This window comes from Sabethes cyaneus, chromosome 3 (assembly GCF_943734655.1).
Source record: "Sabethes cyaneus chromosome 3, idSabCyanKW18_F2, whole genome shotgun sequence".
Classification (NCBI taxonomy): Eukaryota; Metazoa; Arthropoda; class Insecta; order Diptera; family Culicidae; genus Sabethes; species Sabethes cyaneus.
The window spans coordinates 215,101,318-215,122,724 of record NC_071355.1 but is presented as its reverse complement, the minus strand read 5'-3'; the positions used below and the strand labels follow the sequence as shown (position 1 = coordinate 215,122,724).

Genomic DNA, 21,407 nt, shown 5'->3' with positions numbered 1-21,407 from the left:
AGGAAAAGTAGGCTCGATTTCCAGCTTGAATGCGTAATTGGATCTTCTTACTTGTATTATTGTCGGCGGTGACCAGAGATCCCAAATATACGAATTCATCAACCACTTCCAGTTCATCGCCGTCAACAGTCACTGTTCGTGGGAGGCAAACGTTGCTTTCTCTGGAGCATCTTCCTACCATATGTTTGGTTTTCGACGCATTGATTTGTAACCCTATCCTCCCAGCCTCCGTCTTTAGTTTGGCATAGATGGCCTCCGCCGTCCCAAGGTTTCTAGTAATGATGTCGTCTGCATATGCTAGGAGTTGGCTACTTTTGCTGTAGATCATACCTCTCGTTTCGATGCCCGTTCGCCGCATTACACTTTGTAAGCAGCATTGAGAACGGTAATAGTACAATAGTTCTTACAGTTCAGCTCGTAAATTTCTTGTAAATTGAGTAGATAACATCATCCTTTCACTTCTCCAGTAGCTGTTCTGTATCCAAAATTCTTACAATCTGTCGATGCAGACAAGTGACAAGCTCTCCAAGCAGTTAACAAGCTCCACTCCGATACCATCCTTTCCAGCCGACTTATTTTTATTCAGCTTTTTGATGGTCTCCTCAGCTTCGGCTATCGTTGAAACTGGATCCTCTTTCACGTTTGTCGCACCTTTGAAACAGGCTTCCCTGCCGTCATGGTTCTCTGCCTGGGCAACATTAAAAAGGGGAAGCGTTCTGTTTCTGGTGGAACTTTCACGTTTCCTGAGAAGCTGCAGTTGCTCCAACTCCGCATACTACTGTTCTTTCAGGCAGCGTTTTTCCTCTCAGAAGTGTTGGGTACGCTGTATCTGAAAACAATTTCAATTTAAGCATTAAAACTGCTTTTGGAATCTCAGAAATCAATGATTCGTTCTTGAAACCCTTTAAGTTCTTCTACGTGCCATGTCAGTTCATCTTGAATCCCCATTGTTCAAATTAATCTTATGGTTGCTTTTCAGGTCCAGAGCAGAGACTTTTCAACCGCAGTTTTTAAAGACTTTCACTGTGTATCGCATTTCTTACCGTTGCACTGGATTTGGGTATTACATTTTTATCATATTCATTCACATTCATATTCATTCATATTCATATTCATTCATATTCATATTCATTCATATCATTCTACTTATTTTAGTTTTACCTGTGTTAACTGTTAATTTATGCATTAACAATGCACTAATTTCGGATGGCAATAAAAAAACTACAAAAGATATTTCAATGGAACAAATTTGACTTGAATCCTACGCTTACTAAGCTTGTACAGAAAAAAATTGACAGCGTTTTCAGTTGAATTGTGACAGCCATAGCAAAACCGTCAAGCAACTACGCTCGATACCTTGATCGTACTGCCAGCTCTAGCCCGGAGCGAAAAGTCAGCCAACCGTTAAAGGAAAATGACATTTCTCTGATACGTTCCTCGACCCTGCTGAAACCAACCTGGTCAACTCGATGGCTTCAACATTTAAAATGCAAGCGATCCGTTGTGCTAAAGCAGTACTTCCGTATTCGCGATGTGACCACCAAACAATAGTTTTTAGATGGTCGTCGATATAGGAACTTTAACCGCTAGCTTGACTCGAGATATATTTCGCAAAAGCAGCTTGGTCCTGAATATAATCCTAAACGATTAATGACAAGCGTATGAAAACTAGATTTATGAATGAAATGACATTTTGTGACAAATTTTTAACCATCTCTATATATAAGAGCCTTGTCTGTCGCCAAAACAAGGGGCGCCATATATTTTCGTGGTACCAATCGCCAACATTAAGCAAAGACTCAAACCAATTATACCAGATTGCATTAAAGGCGAGCAAAAGTAACGTAGTTGCACCTCATTGAGTTACATAGCGTTAGCGTTACATAGCGTATCTCCGATTTGCTTCCAATTAGACGCGAGGCGATGTGCGCGGGTTACAGCTAGTAAATTTATAAATCTCGGATAACTTTTCAAATAGACCTATGTGACAATGAGAGGTTCTCTTCGCGTCTCCTCTCTTCCGGCGATACGGCGATACTAATACATTTCAACATATCAGCTTTGCATGAATTGGTTGCCGGAGTCACTAGCTAGCACAATGTTTTGAAAATTTCTTTTCTTTTCTATGCATTTATGTAGCCCTGAAAAGTGGAAGAGAGAAGACTCGTAGAGAATCTCTCATTGCCACATAGGTCTATTTGAAAAATTACCCTAGAATTGTAATAGTCCGCTGGATGAAATCGATCCTCTCCCTCCTGAAGAGCGGCGAAAGCGTCGAACGGAAGCTTGGTTCCGGCTGTCCGATGATGCTGCGCGATCGTTAAGTGCAACAGAAGCTGAACAGGAATACCGTGAGCAAGGTGGCCTTATCGTTCCGCGCCTTGGAACTGGAGGTCAAAGCAACCGGCCAATCGGTGAAACTGGCCAAAATTGACATTTTTATATAGAAGCGTCATTTGAGGCTGGTCGTGTCTAAACAGCAAGCAATCATCCAGAAGGAAGTGATGGTGAAAAACATCTTTCCAGCGAAGTGCAACGTCGTGGTCATAATGGGTGACGAGAACTACTTGAGATCAAGACTAGACGGCAACGATTGGCAGGGGACCGAGTGCTTTACGTCCTTCACCAAGAAGGTAAGCGATGGCATCAAACATATCGTCCGCATCAAGTTCCCGAAGAAAGTCCTTCTGTGGCTGACGATCAGCGAGAACCTTCGGGTTTGTGGTGAATGGGGATATATACAGCACGAAGTGCCTGCTGGAAGTCGCCGCCTTCATCACGAAAAATACCGCGTAGGAGGTTGTGGTCGTTTGGCCCATCTTGCCCAGAGATTACGGGAAGAGATAAGCCAGTTGAAGATAAAAGTACCAGAGACCACCAATTCTTCCAACTGCGATCGATAGAAAATTTTTGGGCGGAGTTCAAATGGAGGTTCTGCTCTAATAATTTATAAAATGATCACAACGGAGAAGCTGCGGATCACCAAGGCCATGAAAGAGTTGAATAAGATCCCGCTGAATATCTTCATCGGTTTTGACGAAGGTTCCGGTCAATTGCTGTGATGCTACCCGGCAGGGCATCGAAGCATTTTTGTAGAAGATTTAGTAAACGTAGGATTTAAGCAAAATTCGATACGTTGAATTACCTTTTTGTATTTTTTTCATCGTCATCCGAAATTAGTACATTTTTTCAATGCATGCGTTAAGTATAGGGAAATATTTGATAAAAGACGAATTCGAAAAAAATGATAAACTTGGACGAAACACCGACTTAGGAAACGAAGCGGTGCCAAGTTGGACTTCCGCCAAGGGCGCCACAATGTCACGCTGCGGCTCTGCTTGAAGGTGCAATTTTCTACAGTTTCCTGCTAGAATTATTAAAGCAAACTACGGTTGTAAGCTTTTTCAAATTTTTATCATTCTTTTCGATGTTGGAAAATGAATTAAAAACTGATGACTAAATACTAGTTTAACCCCAGATGGGATTGTGAATTACGTACAGTGTTGAAAATTTAGTTACGAGAAGCGATTATTGTGCAGAAATTTTCTACGCCAGAAAAGTGGCCAATTCAATGCAAGTTGATTGTGTCTAACGTTCAGAAATGGTGCCAGATGAGTCGTAAAATGAAGAACCACTTTGATGGTTGAAAATTCAACAGAAGTCAAGAAATGTGAAGGGATCTTCGCTGATGACTAAATTACCTTCGGAGGCCCCTTCGGAGGTAGCAGTTTTAAACTCCTGTTGCTTTACGACCCATTCATTGACATCGCGTGCGATATCGCACGACAAAGAAAGATGTCGAGTAAATCGAGCTATGTGTTCTAACTGAAGATCTCCGCTCGTAAACGATTGATTGCCAAATTAACTAAATGGAATCCTTCGTGGAGAGGCTATGCGCATAGGAGCTGAACGTTTGTTGTGTTTCGTAGAAGAAATGAGGAAAATGTGGTGATAAAGTTTCATTTGTTTATTATGCAATTTATATTTTGCCCAACTGAAGTAGACAGTTTTCAGTATAATAAGCATTAGGCTAGAGTAATACGTTTGAAGATTGAACCGTATGATCTGGTAAAATGAAATTCTTTTTTTGTTAGATTACCTATAGTCACTTTAACAGCTTGGGTCATTTGTGACTTTGGCGGGGTTGGAATTTGAACCCGGGTCCTCGACGTGAGAGACACATAGGGACTGACCCCATGAAATTCCTCTTTATGCGATCTTTTTTATTTAATTCCGCTTTACAAAAAACGCACTCAAATATTTGAAACATATGATTAGAAATAATTAGAATTATTACTAAAAGTCCTTTATTGTGGCTGTTATGGTATTAATAAGAATAAGAATAATGGTCATTATAAGGTACATTTTCCTGCTAGTAAATCAATCCAAGATTCAGGGCAGTTGAGTCGATGGCACGTTGGTAGAGAAGTTACAACTTTAAACGTCACCGTATCAAGCTGATGTACGTAGCGTTCGATCACTTTGACCACACTATACTGTTAGCCAAGTTAAAGCAACTGGGTGCTTCTGCTGCTTTCGTCCGGTGGATAAATTCCTATCTTGCAAACTACCGGGTCTCTGTCCCCAAACGTTCCTCAGGGTAGCAACGTGAAACCCTTGTCATTATCGTCGTACTGATGTTATTCTCACGATACATTTTTTACTTGTGGGGTCATCATCGCTGCGTCCAGTAGTGTACTGTATGGTAATTTTATTCTGGTAGTTTCTGTATTCTGAACTTTATTTTCATTCTTTGCAGCTAATGAGTAAGCGATGCGCTAGTTTTCAACGCTCAACATGCTTTGCAATATCAATCTAGCTCATAGAGCTATTGTGTCTTGCAGCAATTTGACGAGTCCTACACAAATTCATATTTTAATAATAATTATCCTGTACCTACCAAATAGATTGCAAATATGTTTGTCAAGCAAGTGCAGTGGGGAAGGCAATAACAAAAAAGTGATGGTTCAAATTGCTAAATCGCTAGCATGTGTGGGACACGTAGAAAATAACCACGCCAATAATTTAGGTGGTATCTCCGCAATAGGAGCAATGGGATGGAAATTTTTTTAGCCTCATCACGTTCTACGAACCAGTACTGTTCTCTGAATTTTCCCTGATAAGGAGCTCTGTCGTTATCGTGGACAATGCAGAATTTGAAGGAATAATGTGGAGGAACCTCTTATTGTTCAAGCAAATTCGGTTACCCTGAGGCAGCAGCTCAGCAAGTTCAGTTGAATTAGCTTATTTTGTTCAATATTGTGATACTCTTCAAAAACTCACCATTTGCTAATGTTTTATCTTCGAAATGGAAATCATTTACTCCTATTCAACCATTTTGTTATGTTAGCCTCAAGCAATCAACACAACGGCCAGTTGGTATTATCTATGCTATAACAGTTCGCTCATCCTTGATACTCGAGTACGTTGTTTATGCTGTAACCGATGCATCACGCTTGAACGGGCTAATGCCGCAGTGCGGATATTTTTCGTTCTCAATACAGTTAAAATCCCGTTTATACCTCGGCTGAACAGTACACATTGTTTGTAACCTACATATAGATACACAGTCTTTAGTTTTGATAAGATTAGACTGCATCGCTGAATGGCTTCAATTGAATCTAAATCTATTCATTTTCCGTGTGCAGAAATGTATGTTTACGTACTTGGATCGTTGCATCGTTCGGCACTGTTTGGTAAATAAACATATCTCCTGCCAGCGATCGTCTTGTTGTGCTCAGCTTTTCAGTCTTACCGTTAGGGTGGTGCAAAATGGCACAATTTTAGTAGGTTAATTTACTACTTTTGGTGCACACAATGTTTCAAGTTTTGGTGTAAACAAGTTTTTCGCCGTGAGTTTCGATCGTTTTGTTTTATATAAAAATTTTCAACAAAAGTCAAATAAACTGTGCACCATATCAGCACCACTGATTGTGACTCAAATTGGATAACGAACGGGTATTCTGCGATTAAATATACAAAATAATAGCAATCGAAAATATTTGCTTTTAGCTTACTTACTAATACGATATTCCACTTTACTGTCTGGTTGTCTTTTGGAATGGCAAACCGAAACGCATCATGTGCTAGTCCTTGGTTTTCAGAGCATACAGTTGCATCGAGAAAGGCAACGCACAGTATTGAGATGAATAAAAGCGGTACCTATAGAAACCTAATGGCACAGTCACGTATATCGGAGCCTGGAAGTTCAGTATGTTTGAGTTGCATTATACATCATTCTTTATGCTGTGAATTTCGACGATGCTTTTGCGTATCTACTTGTAAAGATACTTTAATTTAATGTAACCTAATTAAGTTAAGTACGACCAAAATATTTCCCTGCAGCTTCTCATATGCTCGCATTATTCAAATTTTCCTTTTGTCGAGTTGGACCCGTCTAAATATTATACATCAACATGATAATTGACTTATTCCCTTGGCGCCTTTGTAAAGCAAATCACATTCGCCTCAGCAAAGCTTTTATTTCATATTCATTATTAAGTTAGTTCGAGGCATTGTTCTATTTGAGTGTGGCAAAATAAAATAAGGTAATGAATTCATTTAGCGGGGAAAACAATCATGTACACCGAGCCTGAGCCGTTTCTCAGCAGCACCCGCCGCAATCTATCTTGCCGCAGTAGACGGATCTGTTACGACTAAAATAGATATAAAACTCGTGCGCCGCAGCTCAAAGTCAAAGAGGTCTTGAAACGGACCCGACTGAGAAAGTCCTTGAATGGCGACGTCGGCAAACAAATCTGCTTTGAGTTTCGTTCCAGTTTAACAACGCCGAGGCTGCGAACCCTTGGGCTGCGTGACTCATGCATACTTGAAAGCCACTAGCTAGTGAAGTCAACGACAACATTAGCACTTCTTTTGGACACCGAACACGAACTGTGTCCGTGCCGTGCGGTTGTAGTTAGACTCTTACAAAATCGAGCGATTTCGGTGAACGATATGTATTAAAATAGAAGCCAGAAAAAAACCTAAAGTCCGTTTCCTAGTTTAGTTAGTCTTACGAACAAATTTCCTTACATTCGTATCACACCACTGAGGTAACCGTTATTTCGGCTTACAATGGGCTTAACCAATATCCGCAACACTGGCGTGCTCAGACCCTAAAAAAAGGTGGGGGAACGACCTTTCAAAAACAAGTTTTAGCTTGCAAAAATCAACCAATCGCATGATGGTTTATCAGTAAAAACACCGGACTGTTAGGTTAAAAATTCCGCATGTCCGGATTTCAGCATCAGGAATTAAATTTTTTAACGAAGGTGGAGCACCTACCCCAGCCTAGACACGCCAGAGTTCCGTAATAAAATTTAACAAGTTTACTTTATAGTATTGCGCTTGCAGCTGGTTCACGCTACAGGTGGCAATTGGCTCTGGACGGAAAACTTAGAGCTTGAAGTAAATCCTGTTATCATTTTGTGGTACCACTTTATGATTTGTTTAATTCAATTTCAGTCCGTTCGGCTCTTCTTAGTACCTCAGTCTGCTGCACCAGTTGTGAGAATGCTCTAAATCCGGCTCAACTTGGGTGACAGAAAAATGCATGCACCGTGGAAAATTCGTATTTTTGGGGATTTCAATTGAGAGGGATTGGACAATTCACAAGACACAACCGGTATTAATAAATTTCAGTCGATAAGCAGCCACGGCAATGGAAAATTGCAATTTATAAACAATTGTATTTACGAAAGCAAGAAGTGTGATAATAATAAAATGCATAAAACATATCTCCGTCGGTTGGTTTTCTCCCTGTTCGATTCGAACCAACTTGTGCAACCCGACAGGTGGTTCAAGTTGTGTTACTCGGTGCATTTGTATAGCTCACAGTGTGATTTTATTCAAGTATAAACGATGTCGGCACCCTCGTATCGTATTACCATAATTGCATTAAATTCAAGGACCGAAACTGCATTATAGCTCTATAGTACGAGCAAATTGTACGAAGTCAAGTTATGTTACATAACGATTGCAAGTGTTTGACTAACAGAACACAGAGCCTTGTCACCGAATATTTTCACTGGAAACTATATTTTTGAATTTACTTTCGAAAGTTGTTTACAATTAAAATTGTAATAGAGCAAGTATGTATGAATGCTTGTCAGCGACTTCAACTGGGTGTAGCGACAAACCCAACTGATTAAATAACTTTGCTTTAATCCTATCAAAGCATATGTATAACAATGCTTTCCATATTTTAATATGCTCAGGAATACTTAAGGCATGAGATAACTTAATAATTACATCACTTAACACATTTCTCGTTGTGGATGGCTAGAGCCAAAGAACTTCGCACACGGGGCTAATTGGAGCTGTAAACGGGTTAATTGAATGGTTTGGATTTTTCAATTCCCTGACCTTACGCACTTGTGCGCTCACACGGATCACGCCCCGCCATGGTTTGAGATGGTGTGACCGGGCGACGGTAAAGGGGGCCGTCCGTATACAGTTTGGCAATGAGAATCCATTAAGGGAGAAACGAATTTCAACACGAAGTGCAGTGCGAGACTTATTGCCCCGGCGAGGCGTGTAGTCTAATGGATAGAAAGCAAACAATGAATAATAATTTTACGACGGGCGGGCGGGCTGGAAAAATTGCAGCAAAAGATGAGACAGCAGCATCAAACAATAAACAAAACAAATCAAGCTTTAAAGCCCCCGCACGAATGGCCTAGCGATTTTTTTTGATCGAAAATATGCGCGGTTAGTTGATTCGCATTCCGATCGTTGTTTGCCATGGCCGGAAATTGGACGAAAGATATCGGGGAGCTGTGAAAGTATGGTTTCCGGCAACGGAACTAAAGTGTATTGGCACGTGGAAAGTGCGCTTCTGAATATCCGATTATGTTTATAATCCTATTAGGGGGAACCATATTCGTATTTGCAGCACATTGACCGCTGTCGAATTGGTCGAATATAGAGGATGGTTTGAAAAGTATTGAAATTTTTTTGTTTTCTACCTGTTTACTTCTTTTGTTGTTTCATTATTGTGTTATTTTGATACTGTATTTTACATTTTATGTAATTTTTGGATAATTATTTATTTATTATTATTAATCATCGGGCTCGATTTGGCCCCAATGATTGTTAGGTTAACATAAAAATAGTCAAGTCGAATTGAGTAAAATTTTATCAAACGTATACAAAAAGATCTTAAAATAACTGTATCTTCTTCGAGGTTTACCTTTCCCGAAAAAAGCGAGTGAATCTGCCCTGTAGTATCCGTCGTGGCAGATGAAAGTCGAACAACGACGATACTTGATTAAAGGCCCGCTGCAGACCGCCGATAGCGCCGTTCATACTGTAGTTAGTGCGACGAGGTGGCAATCTCAACATTGCATTGCTTCGCAACGCTCGTGGTTGAACATTTATGTTAATCTGTCCTAACAGCGCGGGGCAGTCAATTCTCCCTTGTAAGCTATCCACGATAAACAGTGCTCTGGAGCTGGCCCGACGAACACGAAGAGGTTCTAGATCGATCAGTTGACAGCGGCTTTCATAGCTGGGAAGACGGAACGGGTTTCTCCATGGCAATTTTCGCAAAGCGAATCTAAGAAATCGACGCTGAACGGACTCGATTCTTTCAGTGCTGTTGTTGTAGTTAGGATTCCAAACAGACGAACAGTATTCCAGAACTGACAGCACCAGCGAACAGTATAGCGAGTTGAAGCAGTATATGTTAAAAAAAATTTCGCGATCCTAAAGATAAAGCCTAAGGACCTTGAGGCTTTAGCGACAAAATACGAGATATGATGCTTGTACGTTAACTGCGAATCTAAGATGACGCCCAAGTCTTTAATATGCGAAACACGTTCAATTACGGTGCCCTCGAGCGTATAACGAAACAGGATCGGATCTTTCTTAGCGCTTAAATATTGCTTACAGTAGGAAAGCAGAGGTTCCATGACCACCAGCTCGAATAATTTCCAGACTGCGCTCAACGATGTGATGCCTCGATAGTTGTCTACATCTCGTTTACTTCCTTTTTTGTGTACAGGGAACATATGTGCAAATTTCCAACACGACGGGAAAATTCTACTGGAAATGAACATTTGAAATAAACGAAGCAGCGGTGTCAGCACGCAGTCTATGTGTCTTTTCAGGAATACGGAAGGTCCAGGGTTGAAGGACAACTTGAGCATGTTCGTAGCCTTCGAAATCATCTCGACATTGATGTCGATGGCACTCAGCGTTTGACCATATATTGAAGCGTTGTTGGCTGCTAGGGCAACACGGTCCGCGCTCAATACCTCATTGGAGAAAACACCTGCAAACTTCTTGGAAAAGACGGCATGTATCCTGAGGAGTGGCAGCAACTTCCCCGTTGTATTCCATTGATGATGGGAGCCCGGATTCTTTGCGTTGCTCGTTTACGTAATTCCAGAAAGACTTCGGGTGATGCTTCAATCTTCGTTGAATACTGCGTTGATACCGCGAAAAGCATTGGCGACTGACTTGCCTGTATAAATTGTTTGTCCTCGTATAGTGGAGTTTTAGAGAAAGCGTACGAAATTTCGTGAACAGGGATGCCACATATGATTCTGTGTTTTTTGTTGGAAAAATCTAACAATCTGTACGACGAGAAAAAATATCTGTGCAAAAATCTGTCCAATGCAAAACAATGAGAGTGAAAGAGATAGACAGTAATCTTGCTGACTATTTCCGTCTCTTTCAATCTCATGTAAAAGCTCAAAAATCTGTTTAACCTGTGGAATTTGGCGAAAATCTGTATTCTATGCATACAGATTCTGTACAGGCGATCTCTTTCAAATATCTGTTAAACACAGAATAATCTGTGCATGTGGCAACCCTGTTCGTGAATCGTCTTAATGCTGCTCTTTTGTATAACTTCAGCCTGCGTAGCTCATTCGTGTGCCAAGAGGGATGAGATGTACTGCGGAAACTACTTTTCGGTACGTGTCGATCGATAGCATATATCAGGACATGAGCGAAGGTCTGCGCAACGGCTTCGACGTCGTCGGGATCTAGTGTGTTTGCCCAGTCAATACTAGACAACAAATCATTGATGCTTTCTTGATCAGCTTTACGGAAATTATATGAGATAGCAGCTGGACATTCATCGAAGTCCTGAAGGAGTTTATCTTCTATACAGACGATCAGAGGAGGATGGTGTGGAGCTCTCTTGATTAACAGACATGGAGCCGCTGAGACGAATGGGTCCTTGTCCTGTAAGCTCACGAAGCAGAGGTCTAACGAGCGGTTGTTCTCGTTGACGACATGATTAACTTGATGAAGCATTGCAGCACTATAGTTGTCAAGAAGGTTTCCACGAGATATCTGGCAAATTGAAGTCGCCCAAAATGACTATCTCATCGAGCGGCGTAGCATCCCTTATAACTGGCAATGAGCGTCAATTATATCGTTGTCCCGGACACGATCAGGTGGGATGTATAAGGCCCACAAAAAAAGGAAGCGATCACTCAGCTTGATGGCCGTCCAAACCTGTTCTACGTAGTTCCATGAGTCCTTCTCAATTGCTTATATCTATGTTATGGGTCATTTGTATAATTTATATATCATTTTTATGTCACTTGTGAATAATACTTTGTTTTTCTTTGTGGTATTCTGGTGAGTATTATTTTTGTTATTCCTATATAAATTTCGTGTCAGTTTTGTGGCATTTTAGTGCTCATTTGGTAATAGTTTTACATCAAGTTCATCAAGTACATCAAGTTCGGCGCAAGAAGATGTACGAAGCATTACAGAAGGAGCAAAACACCGTCAGCAGGTTTCCGGTAAAGAAAATGAAGTCGATATGGTTCAAATGCGAGAAATGGAACTTCCGTTAAGGAAAACGTCAAGCTGTGACTCATAAGCATACAATCAGACACGTTGGGCCCCTCCATTCTTGGTGCCGGTGGGGTTCTTGAAGAGAACGGATTTCCTTCACACTCAGCATTTTTATATGCCCAACCAAGCCCAACCAGCATTTTTATATGTATATAAAAGGGAACATTCAGCTTTACGTACATTCTAATAAATTATATTGATGTGCAAAATTGGCATATACGTGCTATTTTGGAGGCGATATACGTGATTAGGAATAATTATACGTATTTCTCCTATATACGTAGTTATATACGATAATATCCGATTAAGCGCGACTCTTCCCGCGTGGACTTTGCTAAGCTTTAATTATAATTTCGAATTTTTAAAGAACTATTTACGATAATTTTCGTGCACTGATGTACGACTTGGTGCTAGCTGGGAGTCGTCCGGCATCCTTGCGACATGGGCGGCCCATTGTATCTTACAACTTTCGCTAGGTGTACGATGGGAATCTCTCCTACTAGTGCCTGCAACTCGTGGTTCATACGCCTACGCCACTCTTCGCTATCCATACTTCACTAAAAATAGTCCGTAACACTTTTCGTTTGAATACGGCAAGTGCACGTATGTCTTCCGTAAGCGAAGTTACTGTCTCAAGTCCGTCCGTAGAGGACTACCGGTCTGATGAGCGGTTTGTACATCGTCAGTTTCGTGCGGCGGCGTATGCTCCTTGATCGAAGCGTCTTGTGGAGGGAAAAGTAGATTCGATTTCCAGCTTGAATGCGTCGTTGAATCTCCTTACTCGAATTATTGTCGGCGGTGTCCAGAGATCCCAGCTATACGAAGTCATCAACCACTTCCAATTCATCGCCGTCAATAGTCACTGTCCATGGGAGGCAAACGTTGCTTTCTCTGGAGCCTCTCCCTACCATATATTTGGTTTTCAACGCATTGATTTCTACCCCTATCCTCCTAGCCTCCGCTACGGAGTTGGCTACTTTTGCTGAAGACCGTCCGTCTAATGTCGATGCCCGCTCGCCGGATCAAATCTTCAATAACGATATTGAATAACATACAAGTCACAGTCCATCCGCTTGCCACAACCCTCTGCGCGATTCGAAAGAACTCGAGAGTGCCCCCGAAACACGCATATAGCTCATCACTCGCTCCAGTGTAGCTTTGTTCAGCCGCGTTAATTTTTCCGGAAAACCGTACTCGTGCATTATTTGCCATAGCCATAGCTGTTCGCGTTCAACTGTATCGGTTGCTACACTGAAATCTACGAAAATATGATGCGTGAGCACGTTGTACCGACGATTCACAATCGTCACAGTATTCACATGAATCACAGTAGACTGGTAAAAGGTAATCTTTAAAGCTAAACCTTTATGAAAGTGTGTGATGTTCTTCAGTCTCCTCCATGGTGGACAGTTTTTCAAAAACAAGTAGGATGATTAATCTATTGGTCAGAGTATTACGGGTATATATTTTGGACATCAGCGGAAGTGTCCAAAATATACCCCTAGTAGCACACTGTAGGTCCATTTAGTTGAAGCAACCGGATTACGACTAAAATTAGCCATATTTCGGTTACCACAACAACTTTGTAACAAGCCTGCTAGTAGGGACGCATAACGCAATAAATATTCGAAATAATTTTACATAATTTTCTTTCTACATTTTCTATTTGATACATCGAAGTAATTCCACAGAACTAGGAAAAAATCCTTCCTGCCCTAGGTGGATACATATGCGTGTGGTTTTGAAATATGAGCACATAATTTTTAACGAGAGCCCAGATAATTGGCTTTAAAGGAAAAAAACAGCCGCCTTGGGGCTCTCATCTATTTAGCTAGGGTGCCCGCGGAAAGGAAACGAAAAATGTCTAATAACAAAATGAAAGGCCACTGATTTATGCTCATTTCCTTTTTTTCTCTGTTCACTTTCAGATTGTGCGTCACTATTATGATCGTCTATGAGCAATGAGAATTCTACCATATCTGTATGCAATGTGATGAAGTGGAGTGTGTGTGTGTAGAAAATTGCACTGTTAATGTTCAATAAATAACCTACAACAACAACAGAAGAAAAAAAACGACGAAACAACGAAAGCAAAAGTTTTGCAATATAATGTGATATGAATATAAAGTGTGTTTAATCGAACAAAACGCAATGCGGTTACGTTTCGATAGTCCTTTACGAAACAACGAACAACCATGTTTAGTGCGTCCAGCAGCGTACAGACTGTGCCATTTACTAGCTACATCAATGGCAATTGCGGTCGAAGCAGCAGTAACTGCATTAGCACCAAGCACCAGGATTCTTCTGTGCCAATGAAGCCGGCCAGCGCGAGTTCGAGTGGTGTTCCGCATCAGAGCCCACCAGTAGTAAAAGAAGTTGGCAGCGCTAGTGGCGGTGGCGGAAACGGAGCCAGCATGAAATGGAACAGTTCCACCAGCTCTTCCAGCCTTAGCAGTGCGAGCGATCGTAAAAGCTTATCGCCGGCTGACGTTGACGTGAAGGTAAGAATTCTCATATACATCTGTTTACAGTTCTTTTTGTTTCACTATAGTGACTTCAAGTTAAAACAGCTTAGGATACAGTACTGTTACTAGATGTAAGAAAAAAAATACAACTCATTCCAGCACCCATCCGGTTGGAAATTAAAAAGTGCCATCGCTCATACCGCACATTACACGCCTTAGGTTAAAAGAAATCGTCTGCTCATTATAGCACCGTCGCGTCGGTCGACCGGATGGCCGATTCACCGGTTGACTGCCCGTTCGACGTGTATAAACACTGAGGATAAAAAAAGCTATCATCGCGTCGACGACGACGACGGCGACGACGGCGACCGACGCAGGTATCACAAAAATGCGCGTGTATAAAGAGCGCATCTAATCTTAAGTCGCCGATCATGTCTGCGTGTGAAATTAGAAATTCGTTAAACTCTACGACGGCACGCTGCCTGCCTGCCGGTTGGCCAGTGCCAGTGTCGATGACCAAGAGATTTTCAACAGCACCGACCGAGCGGGTCGTGGCACGGTACGCTACCCTAAGGTTACTGGTCATTCATTATGGGACGGAAATTGCAAGAAAACATGACATTTCAAGGTTCGTGGAGCAGCACGTATTTTAATTCAATTGTTTCTTTTTTATTTTGAGGTCTAATACTATCGACCATGAGCAGACATGTAGACGCTGCCTTACTTAGACTCCGATCGACGTGAAGTGTCGGAAATCGGTTCGTTCAAAGTTGGTCGCTTGTCAGACACAAATATTGATGTCAACCTGAAGTGTTGCGAGATAGATTGAAAGCTGGAAAAAAATTAAACTGGATAAAACGGGCGACTATTTTTAGATTAACGCCCAATCGAAGGACGAAATAAAATGTTTTGTTTTATTTTACTTTTGGTCCACAGTAGAAACAGGTTTGTTTTTGAGTCATGCTAGTGAGTGGGCTGCTTCAATTTACTATCAGATCGATTAAATCGATCTTGACAAGATTTATTCTTACTCAAACATTTTTGGATTTATCAGCTTTAATTTTTCATTCCAATTTTACATTACCGCTTGCAGTCCTGTCGTTCTTGATTGACGGTCTGTGAGTTACGATTCTTTTATTTCAAGCTTTGGACCTGTGAAAGAAAATGAAAGTTTATTGGTCCGAAATATTAAAATGCTGACGTGCCAATAGGAGAGAAATTAAGAAATTTTCGAAGCATACGGATACGAAGTGGTGTTGCATTAGAAACACGGATATTTTATAAAGTATAAAGGGCCATCCATATACCATGTGGACAATTTAGAGGGAGTGGGGGGGGGACGGTATGAAAATGTCCACGCTTGTCCACGAAAGGGAGGAGGGGGTGTGGAAAATATCCATGTGAGCAAGTTTTTTTTTCAGGCAAAACATAGAAATTAGAAAGAGAAATGTAGAAGTAATTTTTAATCTGTATATAAGCATAAACCATTAATCAATGTTTGTTTTTGAACTCAAATGAAGTTTTATCTTCTGAGTTATTTGACGGAAACACATGTACGGAGCATTACGAGAGCGGATATCTGGGTTAAATCTTGTTGGAAAGATTAAGCCAGCGTTAATACACATAGATTGCCTAGCCTGAATGGTGTAGTAATGCAATCTATGATTATTTCATGATGCTTTGCATCCTTTGGTAAATGACAAAGTTAACGAAAGTCCATATGCCCTAGATATTCGATCTCACTCCAAGAGGCGTCACAGAATTAAACCCACGAGCATGCATCAGCTCAAAATCAAGTGCAGCTCACATCAAAACAGGACATCTATGGGTAACGTATTTCCACAAGGATTCGCTCTCAGTTTTACGAACCCCGTCAGAAAGGTTTAGTGTTGCGTTGTAGTCAACGGCCAAGCTGGAGCGCACTGGTTGGACAAGGATACTCTTGACGGAGATAAATCGTCAAAGGAAAGTCAAGCTGAAAAGGGCATTCTAGTAGTCGACAATATTTCACAGTAGACATGAACGCTAAGTGCAGAAGAATTAGATTGGATAACATGCATATTACCTTAAACGCACCTTTTCCTTAATTTTTTAAGTTATAAAAAATCCTGCTAAAAATCCTGTCATTTGATACCCCATTTGCCATATTTTCAAAGAGGATTCCGAATGACCACTTTTGAGTTCCGGTAGAACCGATGCCGGATGTTCCGAAGTGTGGGGCGTAAGCCAGCGCTCTACAGGATAGTGTAAAAGTTATTATTAGTGACTACAAATAAAATGGATAACTTTTACGCAGTCAATTAAGCAGATTTCTAGTTTTATTTCATCTGCTACTTATGACGTCAAAAAATATCCCGCCGCGATCTGGAATATCTCCGGGAAAATGGAACCATAATTTACCAGCATATTTTTGCATTAAAGGCCAATCTAATATGGTTCTTTTAAGACTAGTCGCATAAAAATCGATTGAAAATCAGTGAAGATAGAGCCAAAAGTGTAACTGAAAGTACCTTCATTTTTGATGTCGGGGATGTAAAGGTTAAGCGGATACATTAATTTGAAGCATAATATTTTGCTTAAAAGAGAAACATTCTTCCATCGACAAAAACTCCTTAAATAACATCTTTTGCTACTTCTTTTTAGCATTACCTTTTTATGACTTTACATAAAAAAGTTAATTTGTCTATTCTAGTGTAATTTTTTTTTGTATAACATAAAAGTATTTGAAGAACTGAGAAACTTTTGTGAGGACATTATTGCGGATTAAGGCGATACCGAAAGTGGCTAACGTTATTGTGTTAGTGCGACAAACACTGTTCTGTACATCTCATGTGTTCGTTAAAAACCTAAACGTTTATTTGAATATTGCATTAGTATTGGTCAAGCTTGCAAACATAAACACACCTGATCCGCAGCCAATCGCACCGGCTACAAACATCCCGAAATATGGTTTGTTTTCTTTATCAAGGCATTCCGATTCAATCAAGACTAACAGCAGCAACTGAATAATGCGTAGGATCACTAGGATGTTTAATTAATCCGTTTGCATCGGAGGCCAGTGTTTGATTTCTGCGCTTGCGTTTTGTTTGTTTACATCACTCTAAGCTTACCGATGCGGCGAAAGTTGAAAGCTCTTTAAAAGCTCATTGATGTGACGAAAGTTTGATACTGTGTTGCTGCTTTTTCGGAAACTGCTAGTACAATGAAATATGTGCGCAACAAAATATCTATTAACTAATTCCATATTATACATTGGTCGCTTTTATGAACACGTAATGATCGTTAAATTTATTTTCCATTAGCAATTATGTTTTGCTGAGCGTTTGTTGATATATAGCAGATCGATAAATGGAATGACAAGTTTTAGGAAATTATAACAGCACTGGAAGCACTGATTCCGTGGCGAAAGCGTGCTCTGCCAATACAGGTGCATTTTTAAGGTGCAAAACAATACATGCTTCGAACGGTAGCCATTTATCCAGCCATCTTTGAGCCACTTTCGGTTTCCCCTTAAAGTTTCTCCGCAAAAGCTGATGTCTGTCTGTTTTTTAGTTTGTCCCACTGTGCAACAGTACGCATTATCTAGTCAATTCCAACAGCAATAACGATTAGAAAAATGGCCTGAATGGATGTGCTATGCGAAGCCAACGGAGGATCATGAAGTACACTCAAAAAAATCAGCACGTCAAGTTTACGTGAAAACATAGGTAATTCTCATCCATCACACTTTTCATGTAACATTCACGTGAATTGTTGGTAACTCGCACTCATACTAACCAGTTTACGTGCGATCCCGGTAAGTTTTATCAATTTTCCCAATAACTAGTACATGAAGTTCACGTAAGTTGCTGTACAGAAGTTTACATTCACGTGGATGCGACGTGTCGATTTTTTTGAGTGTAAATTTCGTTATCTATAAGGTACCCCGGGGCAAGTGGGAATACGGGGTAAGTGGGAACGGAGCCCTTAACTCTCTTCAACCTCATTTTATCCAACCGAACCTTTCTAGAAATGAAAGATACAACTCAAACGCATGCATTAAAATTATAGATTATTTATAACTGGTATTTAGAACATCAAAATTGGACTTTAAATTTGAGCGTTATTTTCAATTTGCGTTGTATAAATGATATTGTGGCCACAGGCTTTTCGTAAAAGTATATGTTTTTCTGGCAGTAGGTAAACATAATGATTGTATTATCAAAATAAACCCGAAAACTAGTTGTTTAATTTGACAAACGGCATTAAAAAATGCGTCGAAATAAGGTCGGCACTTCAAAGCACCCGGGGTAAGAAATTAAAAATAAAGTGTTTCAGCAGAAAACTTCCTGTCTTAGATTTTTTAGATGTACTACCGAACATTTTCAGTTCAATTACATAATATTTATATCAGTAAAGCTTTAAAATGAATCCGAAAAGGACTAAACCAAGGGCACCCAAAAAAGAAGATCATTAGCACAGCTTATGACGGCACAAACAGTTTGGTCACATTTTGGTTACACCTAAACGATGTTAATTGAATATGGAAAGGCAAATTTGATATAATTAAGCAAATTTGCAACTGGAATTGAAACAATGAAGTGTTGTGGTTATTATAGCGTAACTATCTCTTATGAGTAGCTCTACCGAATTGGGCATGGTAAAAAAAAACAGATTATAATCGTATTTTCGAGCTATTAAACAATAGTTAATCCTAAATTATGTCTCGCAAGAATTGGATACAGCGACATATTCAACTACATCTCATTACAATAATGCATTACAGCGTAATTGCTCACGATCTGTGTGTTTTATATAAATTACTAGCTGACCCGACAAACTTCGTATTGCCACAAATTAACCTGTGTTGTACATAAATCATGAATCTCGGATGATCTTTGTCACAATCTCGAGTTTTGCAAGTTTCTAAGGAGTTCAACCTTAGATGATTCATTTTGGCAGTGACGTAACTATGAAAGCATCCCAGGTAACCAATAAGCATCACCAATGCTATTCAAATGAAGGCCAATAAGCATTTAAGTCGCCTTAAATGCTACTTAAATGCTATTTTGGCAAAATATACAGCTACTTTACTGATAACCTTCTTATAATGCTGACAATGCTAATTTATAGCTAATTATCGACACGAAGAATTTGAATACAGTTTTGGATGCCAAATTACAACACCTGTGCAGTCAAAAAGCTAATACACAACAACGTGCATCATAAAATGCCAGATACGCTGATTTGCTGCTTACGTTAATGCTTATTAGTTACCAGAAATGGGTAGTTTAATAAACAAATTTGCAATTTTCCCTCACACTAAAGTAGAAAACCACCCCCCTCGCGGCCGTCTCGTCCTGAATGATCTAGTGTTACTATAGATAGTTTTTGTGGTCTTGTTATTGACTAATGTTTTATGGAAGAGTCTCAAATTTCTCGAGTTCGATTAGTTTTTGAGTTTCGCAAAAAATTCTGTTTTATTTGTATGAGAGTCCATATCCCCCTACCACAGGGGTGAGAGGTCTCTAACTATCATTAAATAAATTCGCCAAATTTGGTTCCATTTGCTTGATTAGTTCTCAAGTTATAAGGAAATTTGAATTTCATTTGTACGAGAGCCCCCCCTTCCTAAACTGGGGAGGGGTCTTAATTCATCATAGAAAAAATTTCTGCCCCTAAAAGCCCAACATGCCAACTTTGGTTCCATTTGCTTGATTAGTACTCAAGTTATAAGAAAATTTGTATTTCATTTGTATGGGAGCCCCCCCTCTTAATGTGGGGAGAGGTCCTAATTCACCATAGAAAATATTCTTGCCCTCGAAAACTTTCACATGCCAAATTTTGTTCCATTTGCTTGATTAGTTCTCGAGTTATGAGGAAATTTGTATTTCATTTGTATAGAAGCCCCTCCCTCTTAAAGGGGAGAAAAGTCATAATTCCCCTTCTAAAGAGGGGAGAGATCTCAATTTACCATAGAATAAATTCCAGTCACCAAAAACACCCATATGCAAAATTTTGTTCTATTTGCTTGATTAGTTCTCGAGTTATGCAGAAATTTGTGTTTCATTTGTATGGGAGCCCCCCCTCTTAGTGGGGGGAGGGGTCTCTAACCATCACTAAAACCTTTCCTGGCCCCAAAAACCTCTACATGCAAATTTTCACGCCGATTGGTTCAGGAGGTTTTGATTCTATAAGGAACATCCCGACAGACAGACAGACAGAAATCCATTTTTATATGTATACTAGCTGACCCGACAAACTTCGTATTGCCACAAATTAACCTGTGTTGTACATAAATCATGAATCTCGGATGATCTTTGTCACAATCTCGAGTTTTGCAAGCCCCCCAGTGGGCGGCGCTTCCGACGGCGGGTCACCGGCAACACTCGCGACCGTCTCGTCATGAATGATCTAGTGTTACTATAGATAGTTTTTGTGGTCTTGTATTGACTAATGTTTTATGGAAGAGTCTCGAATTTCTCGAGTTCGATTAGTTTTTGAGTTTCGCAAAAATTTCTGTTTTATTTGTATGAGAGTCCATATCCCCCTACCACAGGGGTGAGAGGTCTCTAACTATCGTAAAATAAATTCAAGACTCCAAAATCTCCCACATGCCAAATTTGGTTCCATTTGCTTGATTAGTTCTCAAGTTATAAGGAAATTTGAATTTCATTTGTATGGGAGCTCCCCTCTTAAAAGGGGAAGGGGTCGTAATTCACCATAGAAAAAATTTCTGCCATCTAAAACTCCCACATGCCAAATTTGGTTCCATTTGATAGATTAGTTCTCGAGATAAGAGGAAATTTGCATTTCATTTGTATGGAAGCCCACCCTCTTAAAGGGGAGATGGGCCATAACTCGCTTTCTAAAGAAGAGAGGGGTCTCAATTCACCATAGAAAAAAATCTTGCGTCCAAAACCACTTACATGTCAAATTTGGTTCCATTTGCTTGATTAGTTCTCGAGTTATGAGGAAATTTGTTTTTCATTTGTATAGGAGCCCCCCCCCCTCTTAAAGTGAGGAAATCCATAGAAAATATACCATAGAAAATATTCTTGCCTACAAAAACACCCACATGATAAATTTGGTTCCATTTGCTTGATTAGTTCTAGAGTTATGAGGAAATTTGTATTTCGTTTG

General features: G+C 40.1%; 2 protein-coding genes across 2 annotated transcripts in view; one reads left to right on the top strand and one right to left on the bottom strand.

Annotated features, from left to right (window-relative positions):
• Nucleotides 1-21,407, bottom strand: part of LOC128741810 (deoxynucleotidyltransferase terminal-interacting protein 2) — a 483,164-nt gene that overhangs the window by 33,845 nt on the left and 427,912 nt on the right. The gene's annotated exons all lie outside the window — the stretch shown is intronic.
• The window catches only part of LOC128741806 (uncharacterized), an 84,843-nt gene that overhangs the window by 16,577 nt on the left and 46,859 nt on the right, over nt 1-21,407 (top strand). The window contains exon 2 of the mRNA XM_053837864.1: nt 13,749-14,321. Within this exon, the coding sequence (XP_053693839.1) occupies nt 14,016-14,321 (306 nt within the window). The 5' untranslated portion in view covers nt 13,749-14,015. The remainder of the gene's footprint in view (nt 1-13,748; nt 14,322-21,407) is intronic.